Genomic DNA, 19,632 nt, shown 5'->3' on the forward strand with positions numbered 1-19,632 from the left:
TTTTTTAATATTAATAATGACGGTAAAGGTGCATTTACATTGACATTTTTTTGAAATGACAATAAAAGACTGCCCAGGATTCCGTGTCCCCAACTGTATTTGTGTTTAAAAGTTTTGATGATTATTTTTTTAAATGTGTTCAGAAATGTTTTTGGGAAGAGTTAAAATAAAAAATATTTATTGAATGTTCGTCAGCTAGTTCTATTTTTGATAAATATAATTTAATCCCAGTTTTTCTACAAATTTACAAATCTACAACTACACATAAATATTTCTGACTTAAGCTTTGATCATTTTTCTTGGTTCCAATCTAACTTTAAATCCTTCAGCCCTCTTAAGAATAATATCACCTTGAAGTTGGAAATCTTTTTCTTTCAAATCTGAATAAATGCGGTAGTTTCTCAAAATCGTAGAGAGCAAAATTTTTAGTTTTAACATAGCATATTTGCGACCTAAAAAATCACTTAAGTAAGAAAAAAAAACAAAAAACTTTTGTTCAAAACTTACCAACACAGCTACGAGGTCCGGCACTAAACGGAATGAAAGAATAATAATGCCTATTGGCAGTTTTCTCCGGAAGGAAGTTATCAGGATCAAATTTATCCGGGTTAGGATAATATTCCTCAAGCCGATGGATTTTAAAAGTACCAATAACAACAGTACAACCGGCGGGAACAGTATAATCACCAGAGGCTATAAAAAACATATGAAAATGGAAATAAATTAAGTTTGGGAAAATTACCTAATTTTAAATCTTGGTTTAACTGTCGGGCAATAATGGGTACCGGGGGGAACATCCTCAAAGTTTCCATTAAACATCTTTCCAAATATTTCATTTCGAGAGTATCGGCAAAAGTAGCAGGCCGGTCAGAGTCACCAAAAATATCGTAAAGTTCTTGTACGACTTTTTCTTGAATATCCTGGTGGACACCCATCATGGAGAGGAAGAAACTACTTCCAGCAGCGGTGGTGTCGTGCCCTTCAAACATGATCGTATCGACTTGTTCTTTGATTTCTTCATCGTTGATAACAACGCCATTTTGTGAAGCTTCAATCATCAAATCTAAAAATGCCATTCTCTTCTTTTCACCGATATCGTTATCGTCCACGTCTAAATCATCCTTAAGACCGGCACTTTGTCCATATGAGAGTCCTTCAACAACGGTTTTGGATTCAGTTTTGTCGTAATTTTTGGTTTGGAGTTCTGGCGGAACTTCAGCAGTTGAGCCTCTAATACCCTTATCAAAATCGGCTCTCTTCCGTTTAATGACTTTCCTGGTCAAACTGTGGATGGTGTTAATTAAAGATTTTTGATATTCAGCGTATTTAGTTCGGTTGAAAATAATATCAGGCCTCAACCAGAATTTGGTGTGTCTCAAATGCAAAATATCGCACATTTTCATAACAGCCATGGCATAGTCGTATCCGCTTTGGTCTTGCGTCTTTTTGCTCACACCCATGGCGGTTTCGAGGAGCATCTCAACAGTGGCCTCAGACATGTAGTCGTGGCAATCAAATTCTTTCCCGATTTCTTTTTTCAATTTGTTGATGACATCGCGACTGTTAGCGTTAAATAAATCAATGAAGGATTTGAGGACGTTGAGATGGAACGTGGGGGCGATGAGTTTCCGATGGGCTTTCCATTTTTGTCCCGTGGAAATCAAGAGACCATCGCCGAGCCACGGTTTGAAAAACCTGTACTCGGAGGACTTGTCAATGTGGACATAACTGCTCAAAATCAGTTCGACGTCTGAAGGGTCAGTCAGAAAGACCAAAAGTTTGGGACCAGCCCACATTTTTACCACTTTTTTGTACTCAAAGGACTTCTCATACACATGGCTGAAGACCTCTAAATTTTTCGTGATTTGAAAAATCGATAAAAATTCTTTACTTACGATGTGGTTTTCCGACTAAATCTAGCGCGTTTCCGATGATTGGTAATCCGGGGGGTCCTGGGATTTTAGCGGCGAGTTCCAGCATGTGCCTTTTGGATATCCTCCAATACGTGTACCATAACAGAAGGGCCGGTATTAACAAAAAGTAGAAGACATTGGAGGCGGAAAGTATCCCCGAAGGGGTACTTATGTCCGGTGTTGGTACGGTCGTAGACATCACTAAACTAAACGACTGCCACCAAAATGTGCTGTGAAAGCATGTACCAGCCCCTTTTATAGTCGACCTCCTTGACGCAAGTTATTTTTTAAACTCATAAATAAAATACAATGGACGGACTTTTGTCAATACAATTTTTCGATAAATATACACATAACCTTATGGTAATTGGAGAGGAAGTGCGCTTGAATATTAAAAAGGGATGATTTGTGGATTTCGGTGACCCGCATTTGGAAATTTTTTGGGGGTTTCCGAGGGTCGTTTAATTCCCATTACTGGGAAGAGCTCGTTCGGTGAGATTCGGAGAAATAGACCTTGACAATGATTTTTACAAAATAGACCTTAACGATTTTTACAAACGTGTGGAAAATACGTGAAATGTAAATTAATGTATTGTCAGTGAATAAATTGGAAAATTTGTGGGAAAACTTAAGTTTGATGGGTTGATGGAATTAATTGACCTTAAAACTATAAAAAGTTAAAAAGCAATCAAAGAGCAATTACGAATTACAAATTGCGAAAATTACGAATTACAAATCGAATACCAGTTTATTTATGAACCAGTAGTAAAACTAAAAAATATACAGGATATTTAAAAAATGCCGCACTAAAACTATAGAAGCATTTGGTGACTGAGGGCAAAATATTTAAAAAATTCTTGGTTTTTATTTTTCTGCACAGTGGGGGTTTTGTGTAAGAATCTTCAAACATTGTTAGTTGTACTTATTATTTCTAACTAACACTCAAAATCCAATTAAAATATGCAGAGTAGAAGGTAAATTAATAATCTTTAACGCAATGTCTGTGGTCTTTAACATTCAATGCGATTTACCTCTTTTAAATTATCTATAATTATGCAAAAATCGATGCGGCAACGTTTAAAGGTAACAATGAATTCAAATATTGAATTATTCAACTCTCTTAATTTTCTTAAGGTAGGTACACGCAGTTGCCAGATTTACCATAAAATAAACCTTCATCCAAGTGCAAATTTAACATTAAGAATTTTTTAAATGTTTTTCTCTCACTTACCAAATACTTCTAGACACCGTACTATAGTTTTAGTGCACCCTGTATATAGAGTGATGAGCATTTAAAGCAATGGAATACAAGTGTCATATAAGAAAATTTGGTATACCAATTTAGTACAATATCGATTTATTTCTAGTTCTTCAAAAACATTCATATAGGTATTTTATAGGTACAGTGATGGACAGTGAATTTCGTCCACCCAATTTCTGTGAATTCACAAGAATTCACTGTAGTCTGTGCTTTATTGTCATGATAACTGACATTCAAATACGTATTGTCAAATTTAATCAAATTCGAACATACCAGCAGTAAGTGCGTTTAATAAAATAAAAATCATCTCTCTGGTACAAGAAGGTATGCCTCAAAGACGTACCTCTATACTTTTGGGCATACCCAAGGACTACCATTTAAAAGGACAAAGGTAAAAAGTAGCAAGAAGCATCGATCATTCTGTTAACATGACAAACGTTAATCAAAATTCTAAAATAAGGTTAAAAAACCTAAAGAATAATTTACTTTTTACCTAAAGAATAACTAAAACCTAAAGAATAATTTACTTTTAATCTGTCAGGGAAATTGGATGGACGAAATTCATTGTCCATCACTGTACTAATATTTGAATCTTTAAATATCAAAATCAACTTAAAATTAAATGGTTTTTAGACACAAAATTCATAGATTTTATAATTTTTATTAAAAATTAGTCATAATTAAACAAATTCTTGAAAAATAATTTTTATAATAAAAATTTGACATTCAAATTTTTTCGATGTGTTTTCATTAATGACTTGAAAAGAAACAATTTTTAGTTTCTGAAGTTTTTATTTCTAAAAAAAATAATATAAGCGCTTTGTTTATTAAATAAATAATAGATTTACTTCTAAAAAGTTGAATGCTCATATTGTACAGTTACAGAATTAAAATTTCGGGCAGTATTTTTCTGTAACTTTAAAAAGTTCACTGTCATCATGACTGACATTTGACAATTAAACTTATTTTTTTTTGTTGTTAAAATTGTTAATTAAACAATTTGTCTGTCTTAGGAAATTTATTAATTGAACTAAGTGTAATTAAATAAATCATCGCTTTGATATGCTGCCTACCCGTTATTATGCCACAAATTACTATTTTTGAAAGTAAATAAGAAAGTAAATAAGTCAAAATGACATAAAAAATAAAACTGAGGTTATCAATGTAAAGGTTGTTTTAGTGTTTACATTATGAAAATAACAATACTGCCTGAAATTTTTATAGGGTGCAACTGTATAGGGTGCTGCATTTTGGATGTCCGAATAGGGAATCTCCGAAACTAAGATGTTTAGCCAAAAACGAGTGATACATTCTGGGGCTCATTTTTTGAGAAAATAATATTGGTTAAAACCGCATCCCGCTATTGTCTTTTGTTTTCAACTTATAGACAAAAATTGACATTTTAGCGAAATCTAAAAAAAATCATATCTTCGTTATTATAGAAGATACGGATTTGAAATAAAGACATTATACAGGCACTTTTTTACGAGGAATTTAATAATGTAGTTAACAATTTTTTTTAGTTATTAGTTTAGCCGTAATAAGATAAACTTGTATTTTTTTAAATGGAAATCATAGGCGGCTATGGCAATTTTGAAAAGCTTATTTTTTTCTGATCTAAAAAATCTATATTTGTAACAAAATATTTTTTTATAACTATACTTAAAAAGTGAAATACATATTTTGTGTGATAATAGTTGGCCATGGAAAAACTATTCCACTCCAAATGTGTAAATAATAATCAATAAGAGTTCTGTGAACTGTAAAATAGATGAAAAAATATATAAAATCATAAAGATTTAAAAAATACGATACGGTAGAAGCATTGAACAAATATCCGAGCGCCTCAGAACAAAATTATTACATATTTTTAAAAAATCCACAAACAGGAAAAACAAATATGTCAACAGTCAACACAATTAGAAAAAGTTAGATTATGAAAGCAAACTTATAATATTGTACAGACTAGCAAGTAAAAAACAAGATTTGATGTTTTGAATTATTATTAGTTAGTGTCAAAAATTCTTTGAATTTACAAAAATAAATATTTAACAGAAAATGTTTGATCGACAACCAGCAATACACAAGTGTATTATATAGTCAAATAGCATAACTGTTAATTAATCCAGCAGTAAAACAAAGTTGTGTATGTGGAAATTAATTCATTATTGAACAGTTTTATTTTGGGAATTAGACAAAAGAAAACTTGGAGAGTAAAAATTTTTATTCAAAACCTTATGAAATACTACAAATGCCGACCGTTTTTCTCAGACCTTGACCCTTTCAATAATCTCAAAAATACCACTCTACAATATCGCAAAACCCACTTTAATTTACAGAAAAACGGTAATTAAATATATTACAATATATAAAACAGTCTTAAAAACATGAGCACAGTACAAAACTTACACTTAATTCATAAATATATCTAATCTAATGATTCTATCCCATTTTTTTCGCGGCGGCTTGACATTCTTCGCATTCCAAATCACCTTCAGGGTGTCCTCTGGTGCATTGTCTGATTTCCTCCAATTTGTGACTCCCGTATTGCTTCAAACTCTCAACAGCACTCACTGCAGGTTCGACAAAAGATTTGGCTTTCTCAACAGCGGGCTCGACCAAAATTTTGGCTTTCTCAACAGCGGGTTCGACGGCGGTTTTGGCAGTTTGAACCGCGGGTTCTATCTTCTCGTAGGCCGACTTAACCGCGGGTTCGACGTAAGAGTAGGCAGCCCCTACGGCGGGAGTCACGGTATTGTTGACGTAGTCTTTGGTAGTGGTGTACATCTGGTAAATGAGCTGATAAGAGAATTATTTAGAGAGGGATGATTGAATGAAATGAAAAAGTAAAATGATCGGATGAAAGTATTTACCTCGCCAGGAGGAAGTTTCACAGCTGGGACTTTAGTCTCAACGTAGTCCAAGCCGGTGCAAAGGACTCCATCGACCTTTTTAATGGGACCTTCGAGACCTTGGACGATGGGTTTGCCCACTTCGACGGCCTTGTGGACCACGGTTTCAGCGGTGTTGCAAGTCCACTGAGTCATTCCGTTGTATTCTTTAACCTTCTCGTAGACATTTGTGGCCGCTTGAAGGGAGCTTTCGATCACAGGGAATTTGGCGATTCGGTTGACGGATTCCATGCACGTGGGGGCGGTTGTGCTTGTAGTTACTTGAGTATCAGCCATTATGAATATGACTAGCAAATTAAATAAACCAATTAGTTTTATTGTTTGAATACCTACGACTGAATTGAAACCGATTTGAGTGACTTAAATGGTTAAATTGGTGTCTGAAAGAGGACACAATCTGATAACAACGAGAAAAAAAGAGATAAGAGAGTGTTATCGGACACAATTTTGTTTTTCTTATCCAAAGGTCAAGCAAAACAATTTTATTATCAGATATTTCAAACTTATATTTGTACTAAAACTGTTAAAAAAATAAATAATTGATTGATTGTGTAAGAATCAATTAAAACAGAAAAAAAGTTTGATAAGAAGGGCTCTAATCGAGTTAGTGGCTAGTCTCAGACGCATTTAATTGGTTTCAAGTGACTCTAGTCACGTACGCCCTTATTATACTTTGAGAATACGATAAATCAAAACTTACTGGATTAAATCACCGGTAGTAGACAAAATATTCTATGTAACACAAAATCAAATATCACTATACAACAAACTGAACAATTCTAAAGCCGGCTTGTCCTCAACGCTGTATATATAGAATATACAGAGTGGGGGGTCCCCTAACTCACCTCATCTCATTCTCATTTTCTCTATCACATGATACGCGGTGTAAATGGGGGCAAAGTCCATTACGACCATACGTTATGTTTTTCTAGAAGTAGAAACACATACGTGGCTTACGTTACGTTACGAAATGTTACTTTTTATGACTCAAGGGATATAAAGGCAAGGGGTCGTCCTTGGCTGACCTCGGAAAATATTTGGAGTAATAAGTTTGGTGTAAATTTTTTATCTTGAATGAGTCATTTCTTACTCAATTGCACTACGAACTGCGTGTTTTCAGGTCAGGGGGCAAAGTTTACTCGGAAGGCGATGGTAATTCAACCTCGTGTTTTCTCAAAATTAAATTTTGCGAGTAATGGAGCAAATGAGTCAAGGGGGAGGAACGTATAAAAGCTGGAATAAGTTTTAATGTTTATTATCATAAGAAATTGCTTAATTGCGAGTGGCTACAAGCTACTAACTGATATTTCTGAAATTAGAAAAATGCTAGAGAGGATATAATTATTAAAAGCTGTTATGGATAAAACTACTTTTTTCAACACTAACATTTTGTACTGTTTCTATGTTGCATTTAAGCTTACGTCTTAAGTTGTGGTTAATGTATGATCTTCTATAAAATACGTCGTCAAAAGTACATAAAATACTCTTTTCTTAGCATTTTGTTAATTTTGACATTATTTTGACAAATTTCTTTACAAACATTTTTGAATTTAGTATTTTTTATTTATTTTCTTATTCAGTATATTATTAATGTTGGTAAACATTTTGAAGACAACACAAGTTTTATAGTTTAAAACTCTTGTTGTGTTCATAGCTATTAAAACAAAAAACTAATTTTAAGAAGTCAAGTCACATTTTTTTTATAATTTGAATTAATTATTTTTTTTATTAAAAATAAATGGTTGACAATGTTTTATTAATTAAAAAATTAAATTGGTACCTAACAATGGCTGTGAGTGACTTCCTACTAAAAACAGTAAAGAAGTTCAAATTTATCATTATCAAAAAATAAATAATAATTCAAATTTCTATTTTTTTTTTTAATTATATTTCTGTACCTTAGAGGTCACATGATGCAAATTGTTCAGGAGAGCGCATAACATTATTAGAAACGGCCAAATATTTAATTGTGGGATCATAAAGCATTACAAAAATTTGAAAAAATCCTATTGTTTTTAAACATACTCCTCGTGACTCTGTATTTTAAAATTTATTTATAAGATTTTTTTTTAATATTAAACACATGAAAAATGAAAATTTGTGACTTAACACAGTTGACCTCTAATAAGGTACAGATTTGTATGTAACAATCTTGGTAGCAATTTATTTGATTTTTAATAATAAAAATAAAATAATTAGGCGACGTTCCATGGTTTATTTATTCAATACAAGTTGCATAATTGTCAAATCGAAAGTTTTGCAAAGAAAAAATAATACCTACGAATGAGCTGCGTAATATGTTTATAGTGTATACTATTTTTTGATGTATCTTTTTTATTTAGGCAATTAATAGCAGCATTTTTTTAGAGAGAAAAACTAAAGTTAACATAAAAAAGGATTAAATCACAATTTTTAAAAATGTTTTATTTTTGATAATTTTTATAACAGCCTATATTATGTCTAGTTTTTTACAATTTCTGTTTATCATAATAAGTTAACAATAGCCTTGTAGAAATAATAAAGATGTATTGTTGAAACCGTGGTTCTCACGTCATCGTCACTAGACAACAAAATTCAATTGGTTTTAAGTCCAATCGACCTCAACATTGATATGAGTCAGAATTCCGACGTTATGCAACTGTGATAAGATGTCGACCTCTTCAAACGGAACTCTCATAAATAACAATTTGGACCATCGGTGGCTTCTGTTCAACGGCTGCTGTACCCACAGTGATATCTCTTATCACTGCTTCGATGGCATCTTCCCATTCCTTCTGTTTGAGTTTCTTTTCCTTTCTCGAAAATGCATTTTTACGCGACATCGTCACCTAAACAAAATTACTCATTTATCAATAGTGTTTTATCACTTTGTACCTACTTCAAACTTGTACCAAGGACAAAACAATTGAGATTTTTTTATTTTGCGCTTTAAATATTTATTTTCTATGACCGCGACTAGTCTGATATTCTTTTACATTTTATTTGTTTAATGAAATTTGTTATTACTGTGTCCGCGTCTAATAGTAGTATTTACGACTATCAAAAAAATTCTCCTCTCAATAAATAACCGTCTTGTCACCTACCACGGTTAAAACTTTCATGAGATCCTGCTGGAAGGCCATCACGTCTAATCCCGGCGCATTGTCGGCCAGCTTCCTGAAATTTTCAGCGAGGGGTCCACGAAGAGCCTGGAGCTGTCTCCAAGATTGAGCATATTGTCGTCGCACTAACTCTATTATAGTAGACGTTAAGGCAAGACCCACCAAAATGTACAACGTGCAAAGAAGCATATAAGTCGGCTGTTCTGCGTGAAGAAAAAAAAACAGTTTTATTATAACAGTATTTTTGCTATTTGATCTCTCGGGGGAAATACCCGAACCTTTTTTGCTGAAGTCGTAAATCCGGAAACGAGTGATTCAGGTTTCAAATTGTTAAATAAGCAATAAGAGATTTGTGAGTGGTATTAAAACGACTTTAATATGGCCACTTTATGACGCAAACATGGGCAGAAATAGACGAGCGCTCATAAATTCAATATTTCTTTACACATAACATTACCTGCAAAAAATCAAACCAAGTGAGAAAAGTGTCTTTGTTTTTTATTATAATTATTAATATAATAATCTATATATTAATAATGATATTATAACACTCAGTCTATAGACTGAGTGTTTTTTTTTTATAAAAAAGCCTTTAAATTTTGGTAAATCTAAGCGAAACAACGTGTTTTTTTTTAACCTTCCGATATCGACTTTGGGGTCAGTGTCATTTTGTGCACTATGCGACCCGTAAAATTAGGGGAAGAATAACGTCGCCACCCTTGTCTCAATAAATATACGCGACTCTATAATTACCTCTTTAAAACCTCTAAATTTAATTATAAAGTTTTTAACTTAAGTATCTAGTCTTAATTCTGTGGAGGCCTCATAAAACTTGTCCCTTCTCATGAGTCTGCTCTCATAAATTAAACAAACAAGAAATTTATATCGATTTTGTCCGCACTCCTATAGAAATAGTGAATTTTTCACTCGACCTTGACTCACAAATTCGCAACACCCTAGAGACGAATAATTTAATAAATGTTAATCCTTACTCGGGACTAAATCCCCGAATCCGATCGTTGTCATTGTAATAAAACAGAAATAAAATCCGTCAAAAAACGTCCAGTCGTCCTCCCAACTGACGAAAATTCCTGCTCCTGCGGCGAGGTAAACGAAGAGAAAACAAACAGCGGAAAAGGCGTAAGAAGACGTTCTGCGAGCGACCGTTGCATTCCTATAATCACAATTTATTGATTCGTATTAATTTGCAATTCTTGTTGACCTGAATCTTTTAGGCATTGGTGGTGTGTGTTTAACTAGGGTTGATACAGTCGATGCGAAAAGCCGCCCCCAATCTGCAATCACGGTCAATGTCAGTGGAATTCCCACAAGAGCGAATACTATGCAGAAGGCGCGGCCTTCAGTTGTTCGTGGAACGATGTCCCCGTATCCTGCAACAGGGTATTTATCACAAATTCCAGGAAAGATTTTGCACGTGATTTAAGGTTTAATTTAAAGCTTTTAGTTTCATTATGGAAGAGGAAAACTAATTAAAAGATGAGACGTGAAAAAACTAGGAGAAATAAAGTTTACGAAACATTGTAGTGTTTATGTGTGGAAGAGAGGAAATGATAGAAACGAAAAAATTGGTGGATGCGCCGGTTTCTTTTGAATAGCACACATAAGTCAAATAGTTTGATATATAGGTGCTTGACATGGCAACGTTTGAAAAAATATAAATATCAAGAACGTCACAAATATTTGTCTTTAGAAACAATTGTTTTTTTTACGATAAAGTGTGTAAAATACGTTTCTGTGGCCACAAATGTTTCCTTTTAGAGAAAGTGATTAATTTTTCGTGTGTGAGGGCAAAGTTTGAAACTACCATGTAAGAAATCTACAAAAAAATTAGGAGAACAGGTTTCAAATACTCGTAAGACTGTGTTTACACCGGCACTATTTCACGAAATTTCCAAAAAACTGCTTACACTTTTTACATTTTTTCGCCAAGACGATAACATTGAAAATCAGAAACTTCAACCCGCCAAGCCCCAGTTTGATCTTTTATCTCAAGGACGAGTTTGATAATTACTCTACAAAGTTTTTACTACGATACCCGCGCAATTAAGATGAGTACGATCAGACCCCCTATAATTAATGCCAAAGGCACAATAATAAAAAATACGTTTTGCTATGTGTGAAATTAGACAGATATTGAAATCAATCGTTTAAATAATGATGAATATTTAATTTGTTACTAAATATTTTATTTTCTCAAGTTTGTTAATTTTTAATAATCTTATTATAATTCATATAAATTTGATCTATCGAACTTTTGTCACTTGCAACAATGTATGTAGGACTTGAATAAAGGCATATCTGATAATATAATTTTATTTAAAATAATGGGCCACTGGCCCTTTAGAAATCCAAAAATATACAGAGTGTACAGTCATTTCGTCATGATAAACATGTATTTATACAATTTGACAAGTTTGATAAACATGCTGAAAAATCTAGACAACACTGAACAAGCTACAGCTACGATTTACAGTCTTTTGAGTACGATGGCTGTCATAATTAAAGCAAATATTTTTCAATATAACTTCAAGCACGTTCAAACCATTGTCAACATGTTTGAATTGAAAGAATTTCAACCAAAAAATAAGCAACAAGAAAAAATCTTAAGAAATGAGATTTTTTGGGCCAAATTAATTTTTTATTACTTTTTATTTACTGCCGTTTTTGCTGTAATCACGTGGATTCTGCTTCCCATTATGGATGGTGAAAGACGTTTGCCTTCAAACGCCTGGTTTCCTTATGATTATCTTTCGGGCCATAACTACACCCTGACTTACATTTGGCAAAGTATTTTTATCATTTATCATGCTTTAAGTAACGTTTGTATGGATGGTCTTTTTGCAATATTAATGATGCAAACCGGGGCTCAATGTAATCTTTTTAACAACCAAGTGTCACATTTAGGAAAAGAAAGTGTTGATTTTAAAACACTTAAGGGTGAATTAAAGAATTGCATACACCATCATAAGTTAATTTTAAAGTAAGTCAAGTTGTTTTTCTCTAAAACAAAATAAAAACATTTGCAGACTCGCTAAAACCATCGGCTTGACTTATGGTCACATTGTACTAGTCCAGTTTGCCACAAGTGTGTTAGTCTTGCGTGAAACAATGTTTTTATTATCACTAGTGAATACTCTTAACGCTACTTTTATGACACTGATGTTTTACCAAGTGGCGGTTTTTACGCAAATTTTTTTGTACTGTTGGTTTGGAAACGAACTCGTTTTGAAGGTAATTAAACCAAAAAGCTTTAAGTTTGAATCAAGCTGTTTTCACAGCGCAAATTTTTATTATTCCGCTTATGAAAGTTTTTTATGCAAAGGACGCAAAAACCCATCGTACTTTTTGTTGGAAAAATGTTTCCAATCACTGTAATAACTTTCACAAATGTAAGTGATTGTTAAAATAAAAGTTGATCTAATTTACAATATTGATGCAGATACTGCGATCATCTTGGGTTTATTTTATAGCTTTGAGGAAGATCCAATATAAATCACAAAAATAAAAATTAAGTAATTTTCAGAAATGCATCAATGTTAAATATTGATATTAGAAGAATAGTCGAAACACAAGTGCAGAGTTACTCTTATTTTACATGAATGAATTCATCGTTATTGTTAAAATGCGAGTTTAATAGTTTAATTCTAAACTACAGAATGTCGTATCTATTTTGTCAAATAAACATTTTTTGTAACTAGTTAAGTTTGACAAAGTTGAATATTTCGTAGTAGACAACAAATTCTACTATTTTAGTTTTACACTTTTTAAATTAATGAATTGAAACAAACTCTTTGTTATTTTTTTTTCTAATTGAATTCAAATTGGTTGGATAAAATCGGCTGAAATCGTCGTAAGGTCGTTATTTATGGCTCGTTGTGTTTCCAATTTGCTGTTTTTTGTCTTAAACGGAAATGAATGCAAAGTGCACCATAAAAAATACATTTTGCTGCGGGTGAGATTAGACAGACATTACACTGATTCGAGGTGTTGTAAAAAATGGGGTGGTCTTAAAAAGGAAAATAAAACGTTTAAATAGTAATGAATAATTTTTTCCTGAACACAAATTGTATGTAATTATCGATTAACTCGACTGGTATTCAGTCATTTGTTAATAAATATTTTATTTTTCCAGGTTTGTGAATTTTTAATAATTTTATTATAATTCATATAAATTCGCTCTTTCAAACCTTTGTCACTTGCAACAATGTATCTAGACTTGAATAAAGGCATTTCTGATAATATAATTTTGTTTAAAATAATGAGCCATTGGCCTTTTAGTAATCCAAAAATATATAGAGTGTACACTCATTTCGTCATGATAAACATGTATTTATACAATTTGACAAGTCTAATCAACATGCTGAAAAATCTTGACGACACTGAAGAAGTCACAGCCACGATTTACAATCTTTTGAGTACAGTGGCTGTTATAATTAAAGCAAATATTTTTCAACACAACTTCAGACATGTTCAAACTATTGTCAATATGTTTGAATTAAAAGAATTTCAACCAAAAAATAAGCAACAAGAAAAAATTCTTAAAAATGGAATTTTTTGGGCTAGATTTATCTTTTATTATTTCTTCCTCACTGCTGTTTTTACTCTAGTCATGTGGCTTTTGTTTCCCATTATGGATGGTGAGAGACGTTTTCCTTCAAACGCCTGGTTTCCCTATGATTATCTTTCGGGCTCTAACTATACCCTGACTTACATTTGGCAAAGTATTTTTATCATTTATCATGGTTTAAGTAACGTTTGTATGGATACTCTTTTTGCAATGTTGATGATACAAACAGGGGCTCAGTGTGATCTTCTCAACAACCAAGTGTCACTTTTAGGAAAAGAAAGTGTTAACTTTGAGACAATTAGAAGAGAATTAGGGAATTGCATACACCACCATAAATTAATTTTAAAGTAAGTCAACTTGCGTTTTGTTTAAAAAAATTAAAAATATTTTTAGACTCGCTAAAACCATCGGTCTGGCTTATGGTCACATTGTTCTGGTCCAGTTTGCCACAAGTGTGTTAGTATTGTGTGAAACAATGTTTTTATTATCACTAGTGAATACTCTTAACGCTACTTTTATAATGCTGATATTTTACCAAGTAGCGATTTTTACGGAAATTTTTTTGTATTGTTGGTTCGGAAACGAAGTCGTTTTGAAGGTAATTAAACCAAAAAAGGTTTATGTTTGAATTAACCTGTTTTTAGAGCGCAAATTTTTATTATTCCGCTTATGAAAGTCAGTGGTATGAATGTCCGCAAAGTTTTAAAAAAGATCTGTTGTTTTTTATGCAAAGGACGCAAAAACCCATCGTACTTTTTGTCGGGAAACTGTTTCCAATTACTGTAATAACTTTCACAAATGTAAGTAATTGGTAAAATAAAAGTTAATCTAATTTAAAATAATGCAGATACTGCGATCATCTTGGGCTTATTTTATGGCTTTGAGAAAAGTTCATGATAAATTATAAAAATAAAAATTGGGGATTTTTAGAAGTGCATCACTGTTAAATATTGATATTAGAAGAATAGTCAAGGCACAAGTTTGCAGAGTTACTCAGTTACTCATAGAAAACATCAAGTCTTATACTTTCAAAATAGACACGTAAAGGCCACAATAGTAGATTACATACCAAGGTACGAGTTGCTTCATCACTAAGGCGATATTTAATAAATAAGCGCCATCAGTAATAAGCAAAAGAACGATGATGCAATGACCACCAAGGTTTGTATACTATTTTATTCAGAATCATCTTTCTTAGAGAACAGAAAACCAATAAAAAAATATTAAATTTTGAAATTGCATTTTACGTTTTTATGTATTAAGTAGACAATAAAACAAATATTCTTTGGCCAAAAGACATACTCGTATGACAAAGTATTATATTTCATTATATTAAACTATTATATTTCATATCAATTATACTTTCAACTTTTTACAAGCGAGATTATTACCTACTTGATGATTGTGAATAAAATAATTTGTTTACTGATAGAAGAGAATTAAACACTGATAACTTAAAATAGATATACAAAAGTTTGTAAGTTTAATATGTAGTTTAATTCTAAACTAGAGAATGACTCACCTATTTTGTTAAATAAACATTTTTTGTAACTTGTTAAGTCTGACTAAGCTGAATATTCCGTATTAAACAGAACAAATTCTACGATTTTATTTTTAAACTTTTCGAGTTAATGAATTCAAACAAACTTGGCGAATGCTTTTTGTTAAAATTTTTCTCTAATTCAATTCGAATTGGTTGGATAAAATCGGCTAAAATCGTCGTAGGGTCGTTATTTATGCCTCATTGTGTTTCCAATTTGCTGTTTTTCGTCTTATAGCAAACGGAATGCAAAGTGTATCATAAAAAGATTCGGTTTGCAACTAGTGAGATTAAACAGACATTACATTGATTTTGGGGTGATGTAAAAATTAGAAGGTGTTAGAAAGAAAAATAAATCTTTAAAATAATATTGAATAATTTTTTTCTGAATAAAAATTGTATGTCATTATCATTTCAAGTTGACTCGACTGAGGTCAAGTAATTTGTTACTAAATATTTTATTTTTCCAATTGTTAATTTTTAATAATCTTATAATTCATATAAATTTGCTCTATCGAACTTTTGTCACTTGCAACAATGTATCTAGACTTGAATAAATGCATATTTGATAATAATATTTTATTTAAAATAATGGGCTATTGGCCTTTTGGTAATCTAAAAATATACAGAGTGTACACTCATTTCGTCATGTATTTATACAATTTGACAAGCCTGATAAACATGCTGAAAAATTTTGACAACACTGAAGAAGTCATAGCCACGATTTACAATCTTTTGAGTACAGTGGCTGTCATAATAAAAGCAAATATTTTTCAACACAACTTCAATCACGTTCTAATCGTTGTCAACATGTTTAAATTGAAAGAATTTCAACCAAAAAATAAGCAACAAGAAAAAATTCTCAAAAATGCAATTTTTTGGTCTAAATTTATCTTTTAACTATTATTTTTTCACTGGCGTTTTCACTACAATCATGTGGATTCTGTTTCCCACTTTGGATGGCGAGAAACGTTTGCCTTCAAACGCCTGGTTTCGCTACGATTATCTTTCGGGCTATAACTATAGCCTGACTTCCATTTGGCAAACTATTTTTATTATTTATCATGCTTTAAGTAACGTTTGTATAGATAATTATTTTGCAATGTTGATGATGCAAACAGGAGTGTGATCTTCTTAACAACCAAGTATCACATTCAGGAAAAAAAACTGTTGATTTCCACACAGTTAGAGGTGAATTGGGAAACTGTATACACCACCATAAATTAATTTTAAAGTAAGTCAACTGTTTTGTTTAAAGAAAAATAAAATATTTTTAGACTCGCTAAAACTATTGGTTTGGCTTATAGTCCCATTGTTCTGGTCCAGTTTGCTAGTCTTGTGTGAAACAATATTTTTATTATCACTAGTAAATACTCTTAACGCTACTTTTATAATGCTGATATTTTACCAAGTGGCGATATTTACGCAATTTTTTTTGTATTGTTGGTTCGGAAACGAAGTCGTTTTGAAGGTAATTAAACCAAAAAGCTTTAAATTTGATTCAATTTGTTTTCAGAGAGCAAATTTGTATTATTCCGCTTATAAAAGTCAGTGGTACGTTTGTCCGCAAAGTTTTAAGAAAGATCTGTTGTTTTTTATGCAAAGAACGCAAAAACCCATAGTACTATTTGTTGGAAAAATGCTTCCAATTATGTAATAACTTTCACAAATGTAAGTAATTGTTAAAATAAAAGTCGATCTAATTTAAAATATTGCAGATACTGCGATCGTCTTGGGCTTATTTTATGGCTTTGAGGAAACTTCATAGTAAATCATAAAAATAAAAAATGAGCAATTTTTAAAAGTGCGCCACTATTAAATATTGATATTACGGGAATAATCGAGACACAAACCTGCAGATTTACTCATAGAAAAGACAAAGTATTACTGTCAAATTAGGAAACAAACATAAGCTGATAAAATGTTATATCTAAAATGTTTTGAATTCAGCAATTTATTGTTTTTTTGTATTTTACACAAGATGTTTACTGCACAAAAACAGTAAAGTAGATAACTTAGTATTAAAAAATGGAAATACATAGATGAAACAATAAAAATATTTCTCGTTTCATACCGGAAATTTAGCAATTCGCTAAGCGTTTATACGAAACATAAATCTTCAAAACAAATGCTATTTTTATTTAGTTACTTAGAAGTAAAAAAAAATTTTGTTGTAAGATGTTAACGTATTGATTGTTATTCATTTAAGTGCCTATAAATCAAAATCCCTGATACATATTCTCCTTTCGTACATTGTGGCGTGACTACTTATCATCATACAAGGCATCGTTGACTTATGTTTAACCAAGAAAAAAATTATAGCGCTTTCAATAACTATTACAAGTAAATAAAGAATTTTTGGGTCTTGGCGCATCCACCACATTTAGGTTACGAGTACAAAATAAAAAATTAATTGCAAATAAAAAAAGGCTTTCAGATTTTTGGCGGAAATGTGGCAACTTGTTACCATTGAATCGAACCATAAATTTTCCAAATAAACAAGCCAATGTTTTGAATAACATTTAATTATGTGCAAACAAAAATCCCGAGCTATCCCATCTATCGATTCTTCATCTCTAATGTTTGTGAAACTTTTTGATTTCGGTGTAGTAGGTAATAAACATATTAAAAGCCATTATAACAAGTCAACACGCAACTTTTCCATTTTTGGCTTGGTACGCTTGGCGCGAAAATAAAATAAATATTTGTGCCACACGCATTTTACACTGTGTGGAATTTCCACAAACCGGTATCAGTCTTACAGTGTATTATTTTATTTGATAGAGTATCCTTCAAAGGATAAATTGAAGTCTCAATTTTCGTTATTTTGTCACTTAGGAGTTTCGTAAATTGGCTCATGCATGATACATTTGATTATCTCCCTTGTTTGGGAAAAATGTGGCTCAATATACACACCGTAAAAATAAATGGATAAAGAGAAATTTTGTTCGGATAAGTGTGATAGGTCGGTTGCGACGTTTATGAATTTTTATTAGTCACGTGTGTTTAAAATTTCAGAGTTTGACTTTGCAGGCGTTAAAATTTATCAAGTTGTTAGGCTAACTTATGATTAATTTTAAATTTTAATTGGGTCATCCTTACTATGTGTTGGATCTAATAACTTCATTATAGCCGACAAACTCAAGCTAGTCCAGTATATTTAACAACGTGTTTAAAATTTAACTGAATTAACATTAAGTTTTTTCTCGGGAAGAATCAATAATCGTGTCTTCGACGTGATTAGAGCACCTTTTGTAATGTAATTCTAATCACAAAGCGTTTTCAGTCTTATTTTAAGCCGTGTTTATAAAATTTTGAATTTAATTTGCAAAACGGAAGAGAAACCATAATAATAAATCAACTTTCCAGTTTGGACTGACATTATGATAAATAGAATTCCACTTTTATATTTGTAAATGTTTCCTATTTGATTGTGATTCGTGAAAAATGATTGATTGTTTAATTGGTAAACAAATTAATGTGGAAATTAACTTATTACCGTCTCTCGAGTCGAGTGGTGAAACTGTTTACTTACCAATAGTCGTTAAAACCGTCGATGAAAAAAACACCGCTTTCAGTGTGGTCCATTTCGCAACTTGTTCTTTGGGAAACAATGGTATTCCTTCCCTACACGCACCTTGTAGAATTTTTTCATAATTCTCTAATTCGCTCGATATGAAATAATCTAAATTTTTCAAATCGGTGTTATTTACAATTTGTTGTATAAAATTTTCTCTTTTTAGTAACAGCGTGTTATTGAAGTGATTAAGTCGTGAAATTTCAGCAGGATATTCGAAACGTCGGAAAATCTGAAAGAAAAATATTTACATAAGGAAAGTGGGCTGAATTGCTCGTTTTAAATTTAGTTAAGAATAGTTTGCGTAAATTTGTTTCATTTCGAATTGTGTGGCTGTTTATTTGCCAATACACGAAAAGCATTAACGAAGAAAGTTTTTCGTCCAATAAAAACTTGATCTTCGCTATGTTATCGCTTTTATTTGAAACTTTTGTGATTTAAGTAAATTAAGTCAAAAGCTTTAATTTGCAATAAAAGCAAGTCGTACCAATCCCCCCGCGACTGTGTACCCCATGAGAGCTATCAAAAGGCCGATGTGTTGAAGCGCAGCTTTCAATCGTAATCTTTTCCACCAATTCCTAATTCGGGTTTTAAAGTCCATGGGAGAGCTTATGTAAACCGTGGTTTCCATCAATTCATCCATGATTAGATGTAAAAATCACAAACACGAACACATTCACCCTTTTGAACGAGAAGCTGGGCTGGAGTCAACTAGACGCGAAAGCGTCGCGACGCTTTAT

At 32.0% G+C, this 19,632-nt stretch overlaps 3 protein-coding genes and 1 pseudogene across 4 annotated transcripts; 1 reads left to right on the forward strand and 3 right to left on the reverse strand.

Annotated features, from left to right (window-relative positions):
* Positions 1 to 180: 180 nt before the first annotated feature.
* Positions 181 to 2,147, reverse strand: LOC123004726 (cytochrome P450 4g15). The gene is made up of 4 exons (XM_044398128.1): positions 1,896 to 2,147; positions 743 to 1,849; positions 508 to 693; positions 181 to 452 (listed from the first exon to the last, which is right to left on the reverse strand). The coding sequence occupies exons 1-4, from the start codon at positions 2,110 to 2,112 to the stop codon at positions 280 to 282; spliced, it is 1,683 nt and encodes a 560-aa protein (XP_044254063.1). The 5' UTR covers positions 2,113 to 2,147; the 3' UTR covers positions 181 to 279.
* A 3,233-nt stretch (positions 2,148 to 5,380) lies between these two features.
* LOC123005255 (lipid storage droplets surface-binding protein 1-like) lies at positions 5,381 to 6,919 on the reverse strand. Of its 2 annotated transcripts, none has more exons than XM_044398928.1 (3): positions 6,787 to 6,919; positions 6,048 to 6,373; positions 5,381 to 5,961 (listed from the first exon to the last, which is right to left on the reverse strand). In XM_044398928.1, the coding sequence occupies exons 2-3, from the start codon at positions 6,360 to 6,362 to the stop codon at positions 5,617 to 5,619; spliced, it is 660 nt and encodes a 219-aa protein (XP_044254863.1). In that variant the 5' UTR covers positions 6,363 to 6,373; positions 6,787 to 6,919; the 3' UTR covers positions 5,381 to 5,616. The 2 variants fall into 2 exon arrangements, with proteins under 2 accessions (XP_044254863.1, XP_044254862.1); XM_044398927.1 differs by having other exon boundaries at positions 5,381 to 5,973.
* Positions 6,920 to 8,536: 1,617 nt separating this feature from the next.
* On the reverse strand, positions 8,537 to 19,607 carry LOC123005051 (TWiK family of potassium channels protein 9). Its single transcript, XM_044398652.1, has 6 exons — positions 19,380 to 19,607; positions 18,851 to 19,124; positions 10,410 to 10,578; positions 10,180 to 10,361; positions 9,170 to 9,390; positions 8,537 to 8,914 (listed from the first exon to the last, which is right to left on the reverse strand). The coding sequence occupies exons 1-6, from the start codon at positions 19,533 to 19,535 to the stop codon at positions 8,747 to 8,749; spliced, it is 1,170 nt and encodes a 389-aa protein (XP_044254587.1). The 5' UTR covers positions 19,536 to 19,607; the 3' UTR covers positions 8,537 to 8,746.
* LOC123005052 lies at positions 15,853 to 17,093 on the forward strand (annotated as a pseudogene).
* Positions 19,608 to 19,632: the final 25 nt, after the last annotated feature.

Source organism: Tribolium madens, unplaced genomic scaffold, assembly GCF_015345945.1.
Source record: "Tribolium madens isolate multiple individuals breed KSU strain unplaced genomic scaffold, Tmad_KSU_1.1 Scaffold_20;HRSCAF=117;Tcas5.2_LG4, whole genome shotgun sequence".
Taxonomy (NCBI): Eukaryota; Metazoa; Arthropoda; class Insecta; order Coleoptera; family Tenebrionidae; genus Tribolium; species Tribolium madens.

Coding starts and splice junctions, on each gene's coding strand:
- LOC123005255 (XM_044398927.1), bottom strand. CDS start 6,362: ATGGCTGATACTCAAGTAACTACAAGCACAACCGCCCCCACGTGCATG. Junction 5,974..6,047: donor TGAAACTTCCTCCTGGCGAG/GTAAATACTTTC, acceptor TTCTCTTATCAG/CTCATTTACCAGATGTACAC.
- LOC123005051 (XM_044398652.1), bottom strand. CDS start 19,535: ATGGATGAATTGATGGAAACCACGGTTTACATAAGCTCTCCCATGGAC. Junction 10,579..18,850: donor GACGGTTTTAACGACTATTG/GTAAGTAAACAG, acceptor ACCCTGTTGCAG/GATACGGGGACATCGTTCCA. Junction 8,915..9,169: donor TCATGAAAGTTTTAACCGTG/GTAGGTGACAAG, acceptor AATTTTGTTTAG/GTGACGATGTCGCGTAAAAA.
- LOC123004726 (XM_044398128.1), bottom strand. CDS start 2,112: ATGTCTACGACCGTACCAACACCGGACATAAGTACCCCTTCGGGGATA. Junction 1,850..1,895: donor TTTAGTCGGAAAACCACATC/GTAAGTAAAGAA, acceptor CGAAAAATTTAG/AGGTCTTCAGCCATGTGTAT. Junction 453..507: donor CGGACCTCGTAGCTGTGTTG/GTAAGTTTTGAA, acceptor GTGATTTTTTAG/GTCGCAAATATGCTATGTTA.